Here is a 19,496-nt window from a genome sequence, read left to right on the forward strand (position 1 = left end):
GGGAGATGGAGCGTTGCATCAGTTTCTTCAGTCAGAGAGTGTGTGGAAGAAGGTGAGTTTGAAGACGATAGAGGTTGATTCTGGGAGGAAGGGGCGAGCGAGGCGACAGCTGACTGATAAGGCCCAATGAAAACGTCAGTGCTTGTGATTGAATTGCTGCAATTTGTTCCTTTGCGGGAGCGAAGAATAAAACACTTCAAATTGTGTAAGAATCTGAGCATTTTCACTGATACTGCTCTAAGCTCTGTTAAGGAAACGTCACTGCACAGGTTGATATCTGTCTCTGGTTACGTTATTCTTTAAGAACTCAAAATCTTTCGAACTTTTTTTTCTCTTTTTTTTCATAAATTTAGAGTACCCAATTATTTATTTTCCCCAATTAAGGAGCAATTTAGCGTGGCCAATCCACCTACCCTGCACATCTTTGGGTTGTGGGGGTGAGACCCACGCAGACACGGGGAGAATGTGCAAACTCCACACAGACAGTGACCCGGGGCTGTGATCGAATCTGGGACCTCGGGGCCATGAGGCAGCAGGGCTAACCACTGCACCACCGCGCCGCCTGTTTCGAGCCGATTCTGCAACTACAAAAATATAGGCTCCCTGGAAGGAGCCACCCTGTGACCCCACATCTGTACTTACCCATTACTGACATGTACTGACACTGCATAAGTACTTGTGCAGAATGGCACAACTCAGGCTAACGACTAGGAACAGAGACCACACACGATGGCTGTGAGATTAAGAGGTTCAGGTGCTGGAGGATTGAGCTTTATTGAACTGATTGACCTTCTCTCCTGGTGACGGCTGCATCTCGTGGAGGGGGCCAGGTTCCCACATCCCTGTGTGGATCAAATACTTTGCAGAGGTGGCTTAGGACCCATAATTGGCCAATTCAGTGGCTGATTGGCCTCCAAGTGCATGACTGATCCGCCATCCTTTCCACCACTGGGCAGATGGTGGCTGTTATAACCCCCACTAGACCCACAGGGACAACTCGATTAATCTCCCCATGAGCCCCGTGGGGTAGGAGCTCCTCCACTGAGGGGCAGAGGCTCTCCAGTGAGATAGTTAATACAAGGCTAGCGACGTATATGGAAGAACCCCTCGCCATAGCGAGCACGACCATGACCCCGGTAGCTTACAGACAGTGGACCGTTAGGCTGCCGGGAACGATGGTGAAGGGCCCAGGTCTGCTGGGCCGTGACTGGCTCCAAAACCTCCAGTCGGACTGGCAACCGATCTTCCAGATGGGCGCAGGAGGACTTAACGAAGTTTTGGGAAAATACTCTGAAGTCTTCCAGGAGGGCCTGAGCAAAATTACAGGAGTGTGGCCAAACGTATGTGGACCCTAAGGCTCAGCCTAAGCCCCCCCCCCCCCCCTAAGCCCCCCCCCCCCCCTCTCCACTCCTGTCCCCTATGCACTGCTGCCGAACGTTGGGGCCACCTCAGCCGTCTGGAAGGCCTCAGGATAATCCGACTGGCACAGTTTGCTGATTGGGCAGCACCGGTAGTCCCAGTACTAAAACCTGACAAAGCCGTACAGCTGTGCGATGATAACAAGTTGACCGTCAACAAGGCCTCCCGTCTCGACTGCTGCCCAATGCCATGGATAGAGGACCTATACGTGAAGTTAGCTGGGGTTTATTCCTTTTCCAAGCTCGACATGAGCCACACCTATCTCCAGCTGGAGCTGGACGCTGATTCCAGACGTTATATAACCATTAATACCCATATTGGGCCTGTATGAATACAGGAGTCTGCCGTTTGGAGTATTATCGGTTGGCACATTTTTTCAGCGCATTATGGAGAACATCCCAAGAGGGCTACCGCATGCGTCTGTCACGGAAGAGAAAGTCTGAGGAACCTGGAGGAAATCCGAAGCCGGTTCTCCGAGACAGACGTCCACCTCAAGAGGAGAAAGTGCGGATTCTACACCAAGGAAGTTACATACGTGGGGTATCGTGTGGATCGGGATGGACTACACCCAGTCGAAGCAATTAGGCAAGCCCCCACTCTGGAATACGTGACAGAGTTACAGTCGTTCTTGGGTCTCATAAACTATTATGGGAAATTTATTCCAGGCCTAGCGACCATCTTCGCCCCACTGCACGCATTGCTGAAGAAGCATCAAGAATGGGCATGGAGAACGCCCCAGGAGGAAGCTTTTTCCATGGTGAAGCAGCCGCTAACGCCATCGGGATTATTGACACATTATGACCCCTCCGAGCCTCTCTCGGTGATGTGCGACGCTTCGCCTTACGGAATTGGGGCTGTATTGTCCCACCACATGGCTGACAGAAGGCCGATAGCATTCACGTCAAGGACATTGGCTGCGGAGCATAATTACGCCCAGATAGCAACGGAAGGACTGCTGTCGTATTCACAATGAAGAAATTTCATCAGTACGTGTATGGTCGTTGATTCACCATTGTGACGGACCACAAGCCATTGCTGGGGCTTTTTAAAGAGGACAAGGTGATCCGCCAATAGTGTCCACCCAGATTCAGCAATGGGCCATGTTTTTTTTTTTTTTTTTAATTTAGATTACCCAATTATTTTTTCCAATTAAGGGGCAATTTAGCGTGGCCAATCCACCTACTCTGCACACTTTTTGGGTTGTGGGGGCGAAACCCACGCAGACACGGGGAGAATGTGCAAACTCCACACGGACAGTGACCCAGAGCCGGGATTGAACCTGGGACCTCAGCGCCGTGAGGCGGTTGTGCTAACCACTAGGCCACCGTGCTGCCCAGCAATGGGCCATGTTGCTAGCAGAGTACGAGTACACCTTCCAGCATTGCCCAGGCATACAAACTGCGAACGCGGACGCATTGGGCAGCCCCCCACTGCCGATGTGCCCCCTATCTCCACTGAGAGCTGATGAAGCCATTTAGATGCTTAACTTTATGGACACCTTGACAGTCACTGCACCCAGATATGCAACTGGATGCACATAGACTCCATATTGGCGAAGGTACTCTGCATCGCCTTACACGGGGGCCAGCAAGGGAAACTCCATGCAGAACTGCGAGCCTTTGAAGCCAAAATGCAGGAGCTCAGCGATGAAGACCATATCCTCCTGTGGGGGGGTTTGCGATGTGGTCCCACATCAGGAGCTGCACAACGGCCACCCAGGGTTGCTGACAATGAAGACAGTGGCCCGCAGCTGTGTGTGGTGGCCAGGCCTGGAAACCGTGATTGAATACCTGGGCCAACACTGCACCTCATACCAGGGACAGCCGCCCCGCTGCATCCATGGGAAGGGACACACTGGCCTTGGGTGCGCCTACTCAATGACTTTGCCGGACCTTTCCAAGGGTCAATGTTTCTACTCATGGGTGACGCCCATTCCAAGTGGCTGGAAGTCCATCGGATGTCATCACCATGGCGAAGGCTACGGTTGGAGTTTGCACATTCTTCCCGTGTCTGCGTAGGTCTCTCTCTCCCCCCCCACCCCCCCCCCCCCCCCCCCCCCCCCCCCCCCCCCCCCACCCCAACGCAAAAACAAAGATGTGCAGGGAAGGTGAATTGCTAAATTGCCGCTTAATTGGAAAAATTAATTGGGTACTTTAAATTTTAAAAAGGAATTACCTGGTCCGCATCTGCCTGTCTTGGCTTCGACTCTTCAGGTCCTGACTCTCTTGTACTTCACCGCCATTGTCAGGGAACGTAAGGCTGAAGCGGGCCCTGAACCTCCGACCCACCAACGATCGCGGCATGCAGCGTGGTCCGAGAGATTAACAAAAATCTTGAGCTGTTTTCACCATCATTGCCCCTTGTCCGATGCCAATGGTATTGATCTTGGGCCAGAATTCTATTGGTTAATCTTTTCTCTTCACGTTGACATTTAAATGTGTCGAGCCTTGTTAGTCTGCAGAATAACAACAACCGGTAGCTACAGAACCTTTTAACAAAACACATCTGACTGCCCTTCACAGTGTTTTAACCACTTGGAGAGTTTACCACAGGTGCTTAATCAAAATGTGAGCAGTTTCTGACTCCTATCCTGGTTTTTCCTTCAGGATGTGGATGTCGGGAGTCTATCCTACACCATGAATGGGCTGAAGAAGTTCACCGAGTACAGTTTCCGGGTGGTGGCTTACAACAAACATGGGCCTGGTGTCTCCACTGAGGAGGTGGTGGCAACGACCTATTCTGGTGGTGAGTAGAAAGGTGCTGGGGGCTGGGGTGAGTCACTGTGCTGTGTTTCCCGCTTGTTGTTCAATGTGTGACTGTGTAACGTCTACGCTCACTCTGTGACTCATTGGTGTGTTGTGTGTTTTCAGTCCCTAGTGCACCCCCTCAGAATGTCACGCTGGAAGTTCGCAATTCCAAGGTGAGTGGTTTTGGCCACAGGAACAGGAGGAAGTCGGTCAGCCCCTTCCAGCATTCAGTTACACCATAGCCAATCTGTACCTTAATTCCACTCATCCGCCTTGCTTCCGTAAACTTTAATTATCCTTGCCTGACAAAAATCTGTCAATCTCAGTTTTGACATTTTTAGTTGACATCCAGCCTCAGCAACCTTTTCGGAGAGCGAGTTCCAGATTTTCATAAGACCATAAGACACTGGAGCAGAATTAGGCCACTCGGCCCATCCAGTCTGCTCTGCCATTCAATCATGGCTAATATTCTCATCCCCATTCTCCTGCCGTCTCCCCATAACCCCTGATCCCCTTATTAATCAAGAACCTATCTATCTGTGTCTTAAGGACACTCAGTGATTTGGCCTCCACAGCCTTCTGCAGCAAAGAGTTCCACAGATTCGCCACCCTCTGGCTGAAGAAATTCCTCCTCATCTCTGTTTTAAAGGATCGCCCCTCTTGTCTGAGATTGCGTCCTCTGGTTTTAGTTTGCCCTGCTAGTGGAAACATTCTCTCCACGTCAACTTCGTCTAGGCTACCCTTTATATGAAGAAGTGATCCCTGATGTACCCCTGAGGACCTGGCTCCAATTTTAAGTCCTTTGTTCTGGACTCCCTCCCCCCAGAAGAAATGGTTTATTTCTACCTCTTCAATCCATTAATCACCTGAATTACCTCGATTAAATCACCCTTTAGTCCTCTCGACTTGAGGGAATACAAACCTAGTCCCTGTAGCCTGTCGTCCTCGGACTTCAACCCACTGAGTCTCAGTATTGTTGTATTTGAAAGCTTAGCTGCGGAGATTGTTTGGATTTGCTGCTACTCTCTGTTTCTTTCTCCCAGAGCATTGTGGTGCATTGGCAGCCACCTCCTCCTGGGACGCACAACGGTGTGATCACCGGTTACAATATTCGATACAAGAAGGGAGGTCGTCGCGGGGAGACGGACACTACGGGAGGGAGTCAGCTTTCTCAGATAATCGATGGTGAGTCAGTCTCAAGTCTAAAACATAACCTCCTTCCTGAGGTTTAAAGAAGAGTGATTCTGACGTGCGTTCTCAATGTGTCCAGGCAGATCTACATTTCCCAGTCGGTTAATCAGAAAAGGCCTTTTTTCTCCCTCCCGCCCTCAAAATCTCCCCAACCACGACCACCATCTCATCGGCTTGGGAAAAATGATAGACTGCTGCACTCGCGCTCAGTGTCCTAGCTTAGGCTGGAGCGTTGGAGTTCCCAATTCGGACCGCTATCCATCTGGGAAGTGTGGACAAGACAGAGTTAGATCGGGCACAACCACTATAAAGCGCTCAATATAAAATCAAAATGCAGCAGACATTAAAAATCTGAAATAAAAACAAAATGCTGGGCAAGCTCAGCAGGTCTGGTAGCACAGTGGTTAGCACAGTTTCACAGCTCCAGGGTCCCATATTCTATTCCGGCTTGGGTCACTGTCTGTGCGGAGTCTGCACGTTCTCCCCGTGTCTGTGTGGGTTTCCTCCGGGTGCTCCGGTTTCCTCCCACAAATCAAAAGATGTGGAGGTTAGGCGGATTGGCCGTGATAAATTGCCCTTGGTGTCCAAAAAGGTTGGGTGAGTTACCGGGGTGGGATGGAGGTGTGGGCTTAAGTGGGGTGCTCTTTCCAAGGGCAGGTGCAGACTCGATGGGCCGAATGGCCTCCTTCTGCACTGTAAATTCTATGATTCTGTGATCGGTGGAGAGAGAAACAGAGTTAACGTTTCGACTCCGATATGAATCTTGTTCAGAAGATTCACATTGGACTGGAAACATCGACTCTCTGTCTCCACAGACGCTGCCAGACCTGCTGAGCTTGTCCAGAACTTTCACTTCATTTGTGATACTCTCATTGGTTGATTCCGACAGTCAAAACTCAAGTGTGTGATGCTGAGCTGGGATATGGGAGTAAATTAAAATAAAACGCACAGGGGAAGAGTTATTTCTGTAGCTCATTGAACACACAAAATGCATTTTTCACCTTAACCCATAAATCCATTTGAGGTGTGGGGTGGCTTTGGACATTGGAATGAGTGGGCGGCACGGTAGCACAGTGGGTAGCTCTGTTGCTTCCCAGCGCCGGGATCCTGGGTTCGATTCCCGGCTTGGGTCACTGTCTGTGTGGAGTCTGCACGTTCTCCCCGTGTCTGCGTGGGTTTCCTCCGGGTGCTCCGGTTTCCTCCCACAAGTCCCGAAAGACGTGCTTGTTAGGTGAATTGGACATTCAGAATTCTCTCTTTGTGTACCCGAACAGGCGCTGGAATGTGGCAACTAGGGGCTTTTCACAGTAACTTCATTGGAGTGTTAATGCAAGCTTACTTGTGACAATAATAAAGATTATTATTATTGAGATGTTGCCAGTGATTTAAGTTGGATTTAAGTTGTGTTGGGGTGGATTTGTGGTAACGGATAGATCACAGGGATGGGGTGGGTTTGGGCTGAGGGTGGGCTTGGAGTGCAGAGTGGATTCAGGGCATTTGGGTGGGTTTAAGGGGTGGGGAGGAGTTGTGACGCTGGATGGATTTAGGAGGTGGGGTGCAAGGTAGGTTTGGGGTATTTGGATTTTTGGGATGGGTTTATTTTGATCTGATTTGGGTTTAGATTCAGCTTCCTGCCCTCAGCTCCAGTCCGAAGGACATCGTCAGCCAGAGATGAATATTAAAGTTGTGAGTTTGATGATCCACACAACACCATGACACCTTAATCATTTCCCAAATCTGGGTCTTTGCAGAAAAACACAAACTTTTAAAACTTCGCTGTCAGAGGCTTTGGCTGATTCCTCTAATTGCTGAGCTCCTGTTGCCCCCTGCTGTCTGTGTCTGGGATTGTTGGTCAGGCTGTTTGTGGGTCACTGTGACACAGCCTTCGGGGAACTCGAATACATTCACTTTTACCTGTCTGTTGTTTTGTTGCAGGATTGGAAAGAAACACTGAGTACAGCTTCAGAGTCTCTGCCATTACAGTGAATGGCACGGGGCCATCCTCAGACTGGGTGTCTGCTGAAACCTTTGAAAGTGACCTAGATGGTAAGGATCATAATTAAAACAGAATGAGCAGTAGTTACCATATCTTTGCAGACGTAAGTCTTCAAATTTGTGTACAACATGAGCTTAAAACACTTAAATCTGCTACAACTCCCTATATTCAGTGCATTATCCAGAAAGCTAATGTTCTGTGCTGGATATTGGTGCTGGGGGATGAAACTTACCATTTCAGGTGGTATCAGGAACGACCCTTGCCAGGGTAGGTAGAGCACGGGGTTAGACATAGAAAAGCTCCCTCTGTACTCTCCCGTCAAACATTCAACGTTTTGAAGATAGTTTGATGAGAAAGAAAAAAAGAAAGACTTGCATTTATTTGTCACTTTTCATGACCACGAGATGTCTCCAATCACTTTGTAGCAGATGAACTTGTAACAGAGGAGCCACCGCAGCCAATCTGCACAGCAAGCTCTCGCAGACAGTAGTGGAAAAATAACCGGATAATCTGCTTTTTGTGATGTTGTTTGAGGATCTTGGCCCCAGCACTCTGGGGAGGATTCCTCTGCTTTTCTTTGAAAGAGTGCCATGGGATCTTTTACATCCACCCAGACGGGCAAGTGGGCCTCAGTTTAATGGACAGTGCAATGCCTCATCTGAAACACGGGTACCTCCAACAGTGTAACGCCCTCTCTTTTTTTTCTCAAGTTAGAGTAGCCAATTATTATTTTTTTTAATTAAGGGGCAATTTAGCGTGTCCAATCCACCTACTCTTTGGGTTGTGGGGGTGAGACCCACGCAGACACAGGGAGAACGTGCAAACTCCACACGGACGGTGACCCAGGGCCGGGATTCAAACCCGGGTCCTCAGCGCCGTAGGCAGCAATGCTAACCACTGCGCCACCACGCTGACCCGCGTGTAACACCCTCTTGTAACTCTGACTTGGATTCAAGTCCTGAAAGAGGTCCTGAACCTGAAAACTAGTGACTCAGAGGCGAGAGCAACGCTGGCTGAGCCAGTGTCCAGAATTAGTTTCCTTATTTTCCTTATTAGGATGGGAAGGCGTTGCCAGCTGTTCAGAGAAGGTTCACTAGACGAATACCTGGAATGGGGGAGTTGGACAGGTTAGACTTGTATCCACTGGAGTTTAGAACATTAAGAGGCAACTTGATTGAGACATATTAAATCCTGAGGGGGTGGACAGGGTGGACGTGGAGAGGATGTTTCCTCTTGTGGGAGAATCTAGAACAGGGTCACTGTTTAAAAACAAGGGGTTTTCCATTTAGGACAGAGATGAGGAGAATTTATTTCTCAGAAAATGGTGAGTCTTTGGAATTCCCTTCCTCAAACGGCGGTGGAAACTTTGTGTCTTTGAATATGTTTAAAGCAAAGCTCGATGGACTCTTGATAAGCAAGGGGTTATCGAGGGTAGGTGGGAATATAGATTTGAGACTACAATCAGATCAGCTACAATCTTATTGAATAGCCAGAGCAGGCTGGAGGGGGCTTCAATGGCCTTCTCCTAATTTGTGTGTTAATATATATGTGTTCATGCAGCTGACATGAATGAGGGTGGTTGGGGCCTGTTACAACGCTACCTGGACTCCTAGCGATGTTGGTGTCCGGTCAGATTAGGAGTGTTGTGCACACAGACATGAACTCAACTCTGGCAGGGCCACACTGCTGCCAGTGCTTCTCACACACACTTGTAAACAATCTTCATTAGACAGTGACACCTCCTTGACATTTCAATCACATTCTGTGTCTTACAAGTGTTGCTAGGTTTGTTGCTCGTATCTCTGCCAATCTCTCTCTATCTGTTTCTGTCTATCTGTCTGTCTCGATCTTCATCATTTTCTGTTTCTCTCTCTGTCCCTCTCACATTCCATCACAAGAACACTGGTTCTCTCCCGTCTGATTTGCTGTGTAGTGTTGGGTTTATTGTTTTGTGTTTTACAGAATCCCGGGTGCCGGACAAGCCCAGCTCCCTCCACGTTCGCCCTCTGATTAACAACATTGTTGTGAGCTGGACGCCCCCTGATAACCAGAACATTGTTGTGCGAGGTTACGCCATTGGCTACGGCATTGGCAGCCCTCATGCAGAAACCATCCGTGTCGACTATAAACAGCGTTATTATACCATCGAGAACCTGGGTGAGTGAGAGGACACAGTGCTGACAGTGTAGTCAGGATTGCATCCGGGGGAATTGTGTTTGGGGCTGTTTACTCTGACCCAGGAACCCTCACTGGGACATTGCAGTGTGTTGCAAAGCACGCACACATCTGTTTAATCCGTGTGCAGCAATGCTCCTGTTTTTATATTTCACAGTGCATTCCAAGTTCGCACTTTGCTTTTTGCCGTGGCATAAAAATCAAATCAGTAAATTAGAGGAAACACGTTTAGAGGAATTTAGAGGAAACATTTAATTTTCATTTTCATTTCCTGACAGGAGGTTATGTTACAGGCAGCAGAAGTAGATTTAGGATTAGGCCATGCCAAGCCAAGCTGGCAGTGTGTTCCACTGAACCTAGTGTACCAACATTGGGAGGGGGTGAGGGTGATGGGAGGGGGTGATGGGATGGGGTGAGGGCGATGGGAGGGGGCGAGGGCGATGTGAGGGGGCGATGGGAGGGGGCGAGGGCGATGGGAGGGGGCGAGGGCGATGGGAGGGGGCGAGGGCGATGGCAGGGGGAGGGGGTGATGGGAAGGGCGATATGGCGAGGGAGATGGGAGGAAGCGAGGGCGATGGGAGGGGGTGATGGGATGGGTGAGGTTGAAGGCGATGGGAAGGGGCGAGGGCGATGGGAGGGGGCGAGGGTGATGGGAGGGGGCGAGGGCGATGGGAGGGGACGAGGGCGATGTGAGGGGACGAGGGCGATGGGAGGGGGCGAGGGCGATGTGAGGGGGTGATGGGCGAGGGCGATATGGCGAGGGAGATGGGAGGGGGTGATGAAATGGGCGAGGGCGATGGGAGGGAGGGCGATGGGAGGGGGTGAAGGCAAGGGCGATGGGAGGGGGCGAGGGCGATGGGAGGGGGTGAGGGTGAGGGCGATGGGAGGGGGCGAGGGCGATGGGAGGGGGCGAGGGCGATCGGAGGGGGCGAGGGCGATGGGAGGGGGCGAGGGCAATGGGAGGGGGCGAGGGCGATGGGAGAGGGCAATGGGAGGGGGCGAGGGCAATGGGAGGGAGCGAGGGCGATGGGAGGGGGCGAGGGCAATGGGAGGGGGCCAGGGTGAGGGCGATGGGAGGGGGCGAGGGCGATGGGAGGGGGCGAGGGCGATGGGAGGGGGCGAGGGCAATGGGAGGGGGCGAGGGCGATGGGAGGGGACGACGGGAGGGGGCGAGGGCAATGGGAGGGGGCGAGGGCGATGGGAGGGGGCGAGGGCGATGGGAGGAGGCGAGAGCGATGGGAGGGGGCGAGGGCGATGGGAGGGGGCAAGGGCGATGGGAGGGGACGAGGGCGATGGGAGGGGGTGAGGGCGATGGGAGGGGGTGAGGGCGATGGGAGGGGGTGAGGGCGATGGGAGGGGGTGATGGGATGGGCGAGGGCGATAGGGCGATGGGAGGGAGGGCGATGGGAGGGGGTGAAGGCAAGGGCAATGGGAGGGGGCGAGGGCGATGGGAGGGGACAAGGGCGATGGGAGGGGGCGAGGGTGATGGGCGAGGGCGATGGGAGGGGGCAATGGAAGGGGGCGATGGGAGGGGGCGAGGGCGATGGGAGGGGGCGAGGGCGATGGGAGGGGGCGAGGGCAATGGGAGGGGGAGAGGGCGATGGGAGGGGGCGAGGATGATGGGAGGGTGTGAGCGATGGGAGTGGGCGAGGGCGATGGGAGGGGGTGAGGGTGATGGGAGGGGGTGAGGGCGATGGGAGGGGGCGATGGGAGGGGGCGAGGGTGATGGGAGGGGGCGAGTGTGATGGGAGGGGGCGAGTGTGATGGGAGGGTGAGGGCGATGGGAGTGGGCGAGGGCGATGGGAGTGGGCGAGGGCGATGGGAGGGGGTACCAGCATTGAGAATTCTGCTTATAAGTGAGGGACGCCAGGAGGAAAAAAGCACTGGAGGATGTAGAGGGTAGGATGTCAAGCTGCAGGAGATTGCAGAGTGGGACCAGTTATTGAGGGGCTTTTAGGCAGTGATTGCTATTTTATAAGAAGTGTGCTCTGCTGTCTAGTGAGGGATGGTGAAGATGGGGAATTGATAAGCACGATGCAATGTGATACAATATGGTGGATGGTACATTTTGGACCAATTGATGTTTAAGAAAGAGCTAAACTCTTATGATGATGATAAATGTGATGAAGGTTATTGGTGATGATTAATATAAGCAGTAAACCCAGCCACTGGCTGTTGACTAGGACTTCAAATACTGTTGAATCATTTTGAAGAACCGCCTTCCTTTAATTTTCCAGTTCTGTGCAGACCATTGAGTAATTATTGGTATTGTTATCAATATATTCACAGAGTAACAGTCTCATTGGTGAGTTTCCCAAGTGACAATTCTTCATGTGTGAGCCAAGAAGTTAAGTTTTAGGAGGCTATTAAATGGTGAAAACTGCCAAGCTCAGTCTGATGATACCCTTATCACTACTTTCTTTTTAAAAAGATTTCCAATTAAGGGGCAATTTGCCCTGGCCAATTCACCTGCCCGGCACATCTTTGGGTTGTGGGGGTGAGACCCACGCAGACACGGGGAGAATGTGCAAACTCCACACGGACAGTGACCGGGGCCGGGATCAAACCCGGGACCTCGGCGTTGCGAGGCAGCAGTGCTAACCACTGTGCCACCGTGTCGCCCTCTCATTTCCACAATGGATTCATTGGGTAGTGATCGAGAGCAGGAGCCTTGGAATTTCTCTCTGCACACTGACCTAATTGGTCGTAATTTTAGCGTGCCTCCCGCCATTCAAGTGAGTTCACACAGCACACATTGGGATTAAATACAATGCAGAGCTCCTCAGTAACAGGATTAGAATCATGGAATCATAGAATTTACAGTGCCATTCGGCCCATCGAGTCTGCACCGGCCCTTACAAAGATCACCTTACTATCTACCCTGCCCACGTATCTACCCTGTCCGCGTAACCCAGTAACCCCCCCACTTAACATCTTGTGGACACTAAGGGCAATTTAGCATGGCCAACCCACCTAACCTGCACGTCTGGACTGTGGGAGGAAACCCACGCACACACGGGGAGAACGTGCAGTCTCCCCACAGACAGTGACCCAGCCGGGAATCGAACCTGGGACCCTGGCCCTGTGAAGCAACTGTGCTAACCACCGTGCTACCGTGATGATTGATAGAGTGGATCATCACAGATAAGCAATAATTACTCTGTTCTTTGCTTCCAGAGCCCAACTCGCACTATGTGATCACACTTAAAGCGTATAACAAGATTGGAGAAGGGATTCCTCTGTATGAGAGCACAGCCACCAGGCCTCTGACTGGTAAGAGGAAAAGTCCGCAAATTTGTCTTTCCCTTTCTGACTTGCAAAAATGCTGCTGTGTTTCCGAGGCTGTACGCACCTTTGCAAAATAACCATCTTCTCCTCGCCTTGCTACCTGCTTCTAGGTGGAAATGTGCAAAGTCCTGGCAGTGAGTATGTCTGCGACTGCTACTGGTATCCCAGTAATTGTTAGCCAGGATCAGCACCTCCTTGCTCAGAGAAAAGGCCCTTAACTGAAATGTAGAACACCAGGGTTGATTTTCCGAGTGTGTTCTTCCATTAGGGGGCCTTGCCTACAGGGTTATGTGCTGGGAAATTGCTCCATGCCTTTGGCCGCCCATGAATTTCCTGATATTCCCCCCATAAGGAACATTTCAGCTGTCGCTGACACTCTGAAGACCAATCCCTCCCATCGTACGGTTTGTGGTCAATGTGCGACCCTCAGTAAGCAATGGGTTGGATTCTATTTGAGGGAGGAGATGTTGTGAGCTCTGGTATTGAGTCCAGTGTTTTGACTCAGTTACTGTGACAACAAACATTTTTTAATATAAATTTAGAGTACCCAATTAATTTTTCCAATTAAGGGGCAATTTAGTGTGGCCAATCCACCTACCCTGCACATCTTTTGGGTTGTGGGGGTGAAACCCACGCAGACACGGGGGGAATGTGCAAACTCCACATGGACAGTGACCCAGAGCCGGGATCGAACCTGGGACCTCAGCGCCATGAGGCAGCAGGGCTAACCCACTGCGCCACCATGCTGCTGACAACAAACATACTCTGAACAAAATGGGCCTTATTCATAAAGGCAATTGGGTTTTGAAATCAAGATTTATCTTTGCGTCTATTATCGGCTCAGTTAATATTCTCCTCCCAGTTGGGGAAATGGCTGGAGTCGGGGAAAGAGGGTGTGGAACGTAAAGGCAGTGGGAGAATGGGAGAAATAGTGAAAGGAAGGCGAGAGATTCACCAAGGAGGCGAGGAAAAGGGAAACTTAGACATCGCACTCCGGCTACGAACAACGCTCACCCTTCCTCTCAGCAACCACCATAAGCACCAATCAGCTGATGTTCAGCGTGTGATTGGCTGGCTGTTGTGTTGCGAATGTGAATATACAATGTGTGTGCCAGTATGTCTGTGTGTGTGCCGGTGTGTGTGCCTACGTGTCTGCCTGTGTGTGTGTCTGTCTGTGTTTGTATGTGTTAGTGTGTCTGTGTGTGTGTTTGTATTTGTGTGTGTGTGTCTGTGTATGTATGTATATCTGTTTGTCTGTGTGTGTGTATGTTTGTGTGTGCCTGTCTGTGTATGTATGTGTGTCTGTGTCTGTTTATCTGTGTGTGTGTGTATGTTTGTGTGTGCCTGTCTGTATGTCTGTTTGTCTGTGTGTGTCTGTTTGTCTGTGTGTGTGTCTGTGTGTGTGTGTGTGTATATCTGTTTGTGTGTGTATGTTTGTGTGTGCCTGTCTGTATGTCTGTTTGTCTGTGTCTGTGTGTGTGTGTGTGTCTGTGTGTGTCTGTCTGTTTGTGTGTGCCTGTCTGTATGTCTGTTTGTCTGTGTGTGTCTGTGTCTGTTTGTCTGTGTCTGTTTGTCTGTGTGTGTGCCTGTGTCTGTTTGTCTATGCGTGTGTCTGTGTGTGTGTGTCTGTGTGTGTGTGTCTGTGTGTGTGCGTGTCTGTGTCTATGTGTCTGTGTGTGTGTGTGTCTGTGTGTGTGCGTGTCTGTGTCTATGTGTCTGTGTGTGTGTGTGTGTCTGTGTGTGTGTCTGTGTCTATGTGTCTGTGTCTATGTGTCTGTGTGTGTCTGTGTGTCTGTGTGTGTGCGTGTCTGTGTCTATGTGTCTGTTTGTCTGTGTGTTTGTGTCTGTGTGTGTGTGTCTGTGTCTATGTGTCTGTGTCTGTGTGTGTGTGTCTGTTTGTCTGTGTGTGTGTGTCTGTGTGTCTGTGTCTATGTGTGTGTGTGTGTGTCTGTGTCTATGTGTCTGTGTGTGTGTGTCTGTGTCTATGTGTCTGTGTGTGTGTGTCTGTGTCTGTGTGTCTGTGTGTGTGTGTGTGCGTGAATGGTAAATTAAGGTAGCACCGACCAGCTAGTCTCTCAAATTACTTCATTTTAAGTCATTAACAGTGGAAGGCTTGCTCTAACCTTGCTTTCTCTGTTTCTTTCTCCTCCATTCCATGCCTTCCTGCTGCTTGGATCTGACGGGATGGCTCTCTGGCTGCTTTCCCCTTCTCCTTGCATGATTCATCATTTACCTTCTTACAAACATTATTCTTCATTTAATTTATCCCTTAGACCCTTTTGACCCTTCCAAAGTTTATATATTTGATCTTGTCAATAATCCATACACTCCAGTACCAGACCCCAGCCCCATGCTGCCCCCGGTCGGAGTTCAGGCCACGGTGCTTACCCACGACACCATCCGGGTCACGTGGGCCGACAGCTCGCTGCCCAAGAACCAGAAGATCACCGATGCGCGATTCTACACGGTGCGCTGGAAAACCAACTATCCTGCCAACACTAAGTATAAGGTGAGTGTATCCAGCTGTCTGGGTCAGTTACGGAACTGTGCTGTACTTACCAGCCATGGTTCCACATCACACACTAGCCACTGACTGGCGGCACGGGAGCACAGTGGTTAGCACTGTTGCTTCCCAGTGCCTGGGTTCGATTCCCGGCTTGGGTCACTGAAGTGCGGTGTCTGCACGTTCTTCCCGTATCTGCGTGGGTTTCTTCCGGGGGCTCTGGTTTCCTCCCACAAGTCTCGAAAGACGTGTTTGTTAGGTAAATTGGACATTCTGAATTCTCCCTCAGTGTTCCCGAACAGGCGCCAGAATGTGGCAACTAGGGGCTTTTCACAGTAACTTCATTGCAGTGTTAATGTAAGCCTTCTTGTGACAATAATAAAGACTATTATTATAGGAAAATGAAATGAAAATCGCTTAATGTCACGAGTAGGCTTCAAATGAAGTTACTGTGAAAAGCCCCTAGTCGCCACATTCCGGCGCCTGTTCAGGGAGGCTGTTACGGGAATCGAACCGTGCTGCTGGCTTGCCTTGGTCTGCTTTCAAAGCCAGCGATTAGCCCTGTGAGCTAAACAGCCCCTAAACAGGATGGAGGAGGGCAGCACGGTGGCCTAGTGGTTAGCACAACCGCCTCACGGCGCTGAGGTCCCAGGTTCGATCCCGGCTCTGGGTCACTGTCCGTGTGGAGTTTGCACATTCTCCCCGTGTCTGCGTGGGTTTCGCCCCACAACCCAAAGATGAGCAGAGTAGGTGGATTGGACACGCTAAATTGCCCCTTAATTGGAAAAATAATTGGGTAATCTAAATTTTTTTAAAAAAATTATAGGATGGAGGTGGCTAAATATGGGGAAATGGGATTAATTCCCCACATCTTACATGGTTATACATTCGGGAACTAGTTTCTAGTATAATGGAGGGACGGATTAATTCCCGATGCTATTGGTGGAGTTTATTCCCTGGCTTATTTGTGGAGTTGTTCCTTGTATTATGGACAAGGTGAATTGATGTTCTGGTGTATGGCGACTCAGTGAATGATGGATGACTGTAACTCTATAGGTCCGTGGTTCAGACAATGTCAATTTGATTCTCTTTCAGACTGCAGACACCACTACACTGAGTTATATTGTCTCAGGATTGAAACCAAATACACTCTACGAGTTTTCTGTCAAGGTAACAAAGGGTCGAAGGTCGAGTACCTGGAGCATGACAGCACACGGAACTACATTCGAAACAGGTATGGCCCTGGTTCCAAGACTGAAAACAGAATATATGAGTCAATAAAATATTGTCCTCCCTTCTCCAGCTAGGCTGTGGGGCTGTTTATGGACGTGGACATGACTCAGTGTGGGAGCTTTAGGCTCAACCCTGGTTCTGGGCTGAGTCATCTGATCTCAAGCATAGCCTGTGGACCCTTAAATTAATCAGCATGGGTTCCTGCTCCTCATTGATGCCCAGTTACCCCTGCTGGCAAGGGTGAGCACTCCACAATCAAATGTTCTGCAGAAACGTCAAGTCTCGGCTCACTGGTGAAGCGAAGGAGGAGGCAGGTATGGAACTCTGGGAGAGAGACTGTGAGCTTATTAAGCAAGTTGTCACCGGGAGGGACAAGTTATTGGTGGTGTTGGCAGGCTTAAAAGTGGAGAAATCTCCAGGTCTGGACGAATCATGTCCCAGGATGCTGTAGGAGGCAAGGGAGGAGATTGCCGGGGCTCTGAACCAAATTTTTAAACCTCTCTGGCCACGGGAGAGGTGACCGGGGGGGGGGGGGTATTCAATGAAAGGCCGGACACTGGGAATCCTGAGGAACAAAGGGACCTTGCTGTGTTTGTCCATAGATCTCTGAAGGCAGAAGGACAGGTTAATAGGGGGGTGAAAAAACCACATGGGACACTCGCCTTTATCAATAGACGCATAGATTACAAAAGCAGGGAGGTCATGTTGGAGTTGTATAGAACTTTGGTGAGGCCACAGCTGGAGTACTGTGTGAAATTCTGGTTACCACATTAGTTTAGCTCACTGGGCTAAATCGCTGGCTTTTAAAGCAGACCAAGCAGGCCAGCAGCACGTTTCGATTCCCGTACCAGCCTCCCCGAACAGGCGTCGGAATGTGGCGACTAGGGGCTTTTCACAGTAACTTCATTGAAGCCTACTCGTGACAATAAAGCGATTTTCATTTTTCATTTTCATAGGAAGGATGTGATTGCACTGGAGGGGGTGCAGAGGAGATTCACCAGGATGTTGCCTGGGATGGAACATTTGAAGAGAGGTTGGATAGGCTTGGGTGGTTTTCTCTGGAGCAGAGAAGACTGAAGGGCGACCTGATCGAGGTGGACAAGATTATGAGGGGCATGGACAGGGTGGATAGGGAGCAGCTGTTCCCCTTAGTTGAAGGGTCAGTTACGAGGGGGACACAAATTCAAGGTGTGGGGCAGGAGGTTTGGGGGGGGTTTGAGGCAAACCTTTTTATCCAGAGAATGGTGGCGGTCTGGAATGCACTGCCTGAAGGGTGGTAGAGGTGGGTCACCTCACATACTTTAAAAAGTACCTGGATAAGCACTTGGCACGTCTTAACATTCAAGGCTATGGGCCAAGTGCTGGAAAATGGGATTAGGATTGACAGATCAGGTGTTTTTCATGCGACGGTGCAGACTCGATGGGCCGAAGGGCCTTTTCTGCAGTGTATTTTTCTGTGAAGCTCATTATATCACATTTTTGTTATGTAACTCATCAAATAAAAACTGCAGTAAAAAACAGCTTCTTATTTCCTGATATTCTAAAGCTGATCTCTACATTCTCACAGTACCATGATTGGGGCAGCACAGTGGTTAGCACTGCTGCCTCACAGCTCCAGGGTCCCAGCTTCGATTCGGCCCTGGGTCACTGTGCGGAATCTGCACCTTCTCCCCGTGTCTGCGTGGGTTTCCTCCGGGTGCTCCGGTTACCTCCCACAGTCCAAAGACGTGCCGGTCAGGTGGATTGGCCGTGATTAATGTGCGGGGTTACGGGGACAGGGCGGGGAGTGGGCTGAGGCAGGGCGCTCTTTCGGAGGGTCTGTGCAGACAAATTGCCGCCTCCTTCTATGGATGATAGGATTGGAACTCATTCTCTGAATTATTCGTCCAGTAACATAACCAACACACACCTCAGATAGCAGGTTTAATTTGTTACTCTCTTTTCAGTGCCGACATCTCCTCCGAAGGATCTCACAGTCGTGAGCAAGGAAGGAAAACCGAGGACCATCATTGTGAACTGGCAGCCACCATCAGAGGCCAACGGGAAAATCACAGGTATGGAGGCCGGAGCACGCTAGACCCTTGGAGCCTGTGTGGTCACTGGGGCAGTGGCACCACAGGGTGGGGGGGAGGTGCTGGGGCAGTGGCACCACAGGGTGGGGGGGGGGGAGGTGCTGGGGCAGTGGCACCACAGGGTGGGGGGGGAGGTGCTGGGGCAGTGGCACCACAGGGTGGGGGGTGAGGTGCTGGGGCAGTGGCACCACAGGGTGGGGGGGGGTGCTGGGGCAGTGGCACCACAGGGTGGGGGGGGAGGTGCTGGGGCAGTGGCACCACAGGGTGGGGGGGGGGCAGTGGCACCACAGGGTGGGGGGGGAGGTGCTGGGGCAGTGGCACCACAGGGTGGGGGGGGGGGAGGTGCTGGGGCAGTGGCACCACGGGGTAGGGGGGGGAGGTGCTGGGGCAGTGGCACCACGGGGTGGGGGGGGGGGTGCTGGGACAGTGGCACCACAGCAGGGTGGTGGGGGGGGGGCGGGGACAAGCCAGCTTGTATTTCGTATAGAAATGACATTTTGTTGTCGTCTCACGGTGACATCAGGGACAGAACTATCCACTGAGCCAAAGATTATAGTGACCAAAAACTGGGGGGGGGTCAAGAGATGGAATTTGAGGAGAGGAGGGAGATGGAACAGTGAGAATTCCAGAGTGTGGTGGTCAAGGTGGCTCGAAGGGCCACTGCCGATGGTGGAGCGAAGGATAGAACAATGGACAGGGAGCTCAAATGGATGATTGGAGAAGTCGGTAGGGCACAGGGAAGATGCAAACCATGGGAAGGTTTAAATACAAAAATAAACATTTAAAATTTTGAGCCATCACTGGACCATGTGTCAATGTCGGTCGGCCAGCACGGAGGGGCTGAATGGCTCTTGGCACAAGATGGCCAAGAG

At 51.1% G+C, this 19,496-nt stretch overlaps 1 protein-coding gene across 5 annotated transcripts in view; it reads left to right on the plus strand.

The window, feature by feature from the left end:
• The window catches only part of LOC119956855 (neogenin-like), a 224,733-nt gene that overhangs the window by 171,430 nt on the left and 33,807 nt on the right, over window positions 1–19,496 (plus strand). For 4 of the 5 annotated variants that reach the window (XM_038784366.1, XM_038784367.1, XM_038784362.1 and 1 more), the window contains exons 11-19: window positions 4,026–4,164; window positions 4,290–4,339; window positions 5,210–5,351; window positions 7,293–7,403; window positions 9,316–9,510; window positions 12,706–12,801; window positions 15,090–15,325; window positions 16,415–16,553; window positions 18,499–18,606. In XM_038784366.1, coding sequence (XP_038640294.1) covers window positions 4,026–4,164; window positions 4,290–4,339; window positions 5,210–5,351; window positions 7,293–7,403; window positions 9,316–9,510; window positions 12,706–12,801; window positions 15,090–15,325; window positions 16,415–16,553; window positions 18,499–18,606 — 1,216 coding nt within the window. The remainder of the gene's footprint in view (window positions 1–4,025; window positions 4,165–4,289; window positions 4,340–5,209; window positions 5,352–7,292; window positions 7,404–9,315; window positions 9,511–12,705; window positions 12,802–15,089; window positions 15,326–16,414; window positions 16,554–18,498; window positions 18,607–19,496) is intronic. The other variant, XM_038784363.1, reaches the window with a different exon arrangement.

Source organism: Scyliorhinus canicula, chromosome 24, assembly GCF_902713615.1.
Source record: "Scyliorhinus canicula chromosome 24, sScyCan1.1, whole genome shotgun sequence".
Lineage (NCBI taxonomy): Eukaryota > Metazoa > Chordata > Chondrichthyes > Carcharhiniformes > Scyliorhinidae > Scyliorhinus > Scyliorhinus canicula.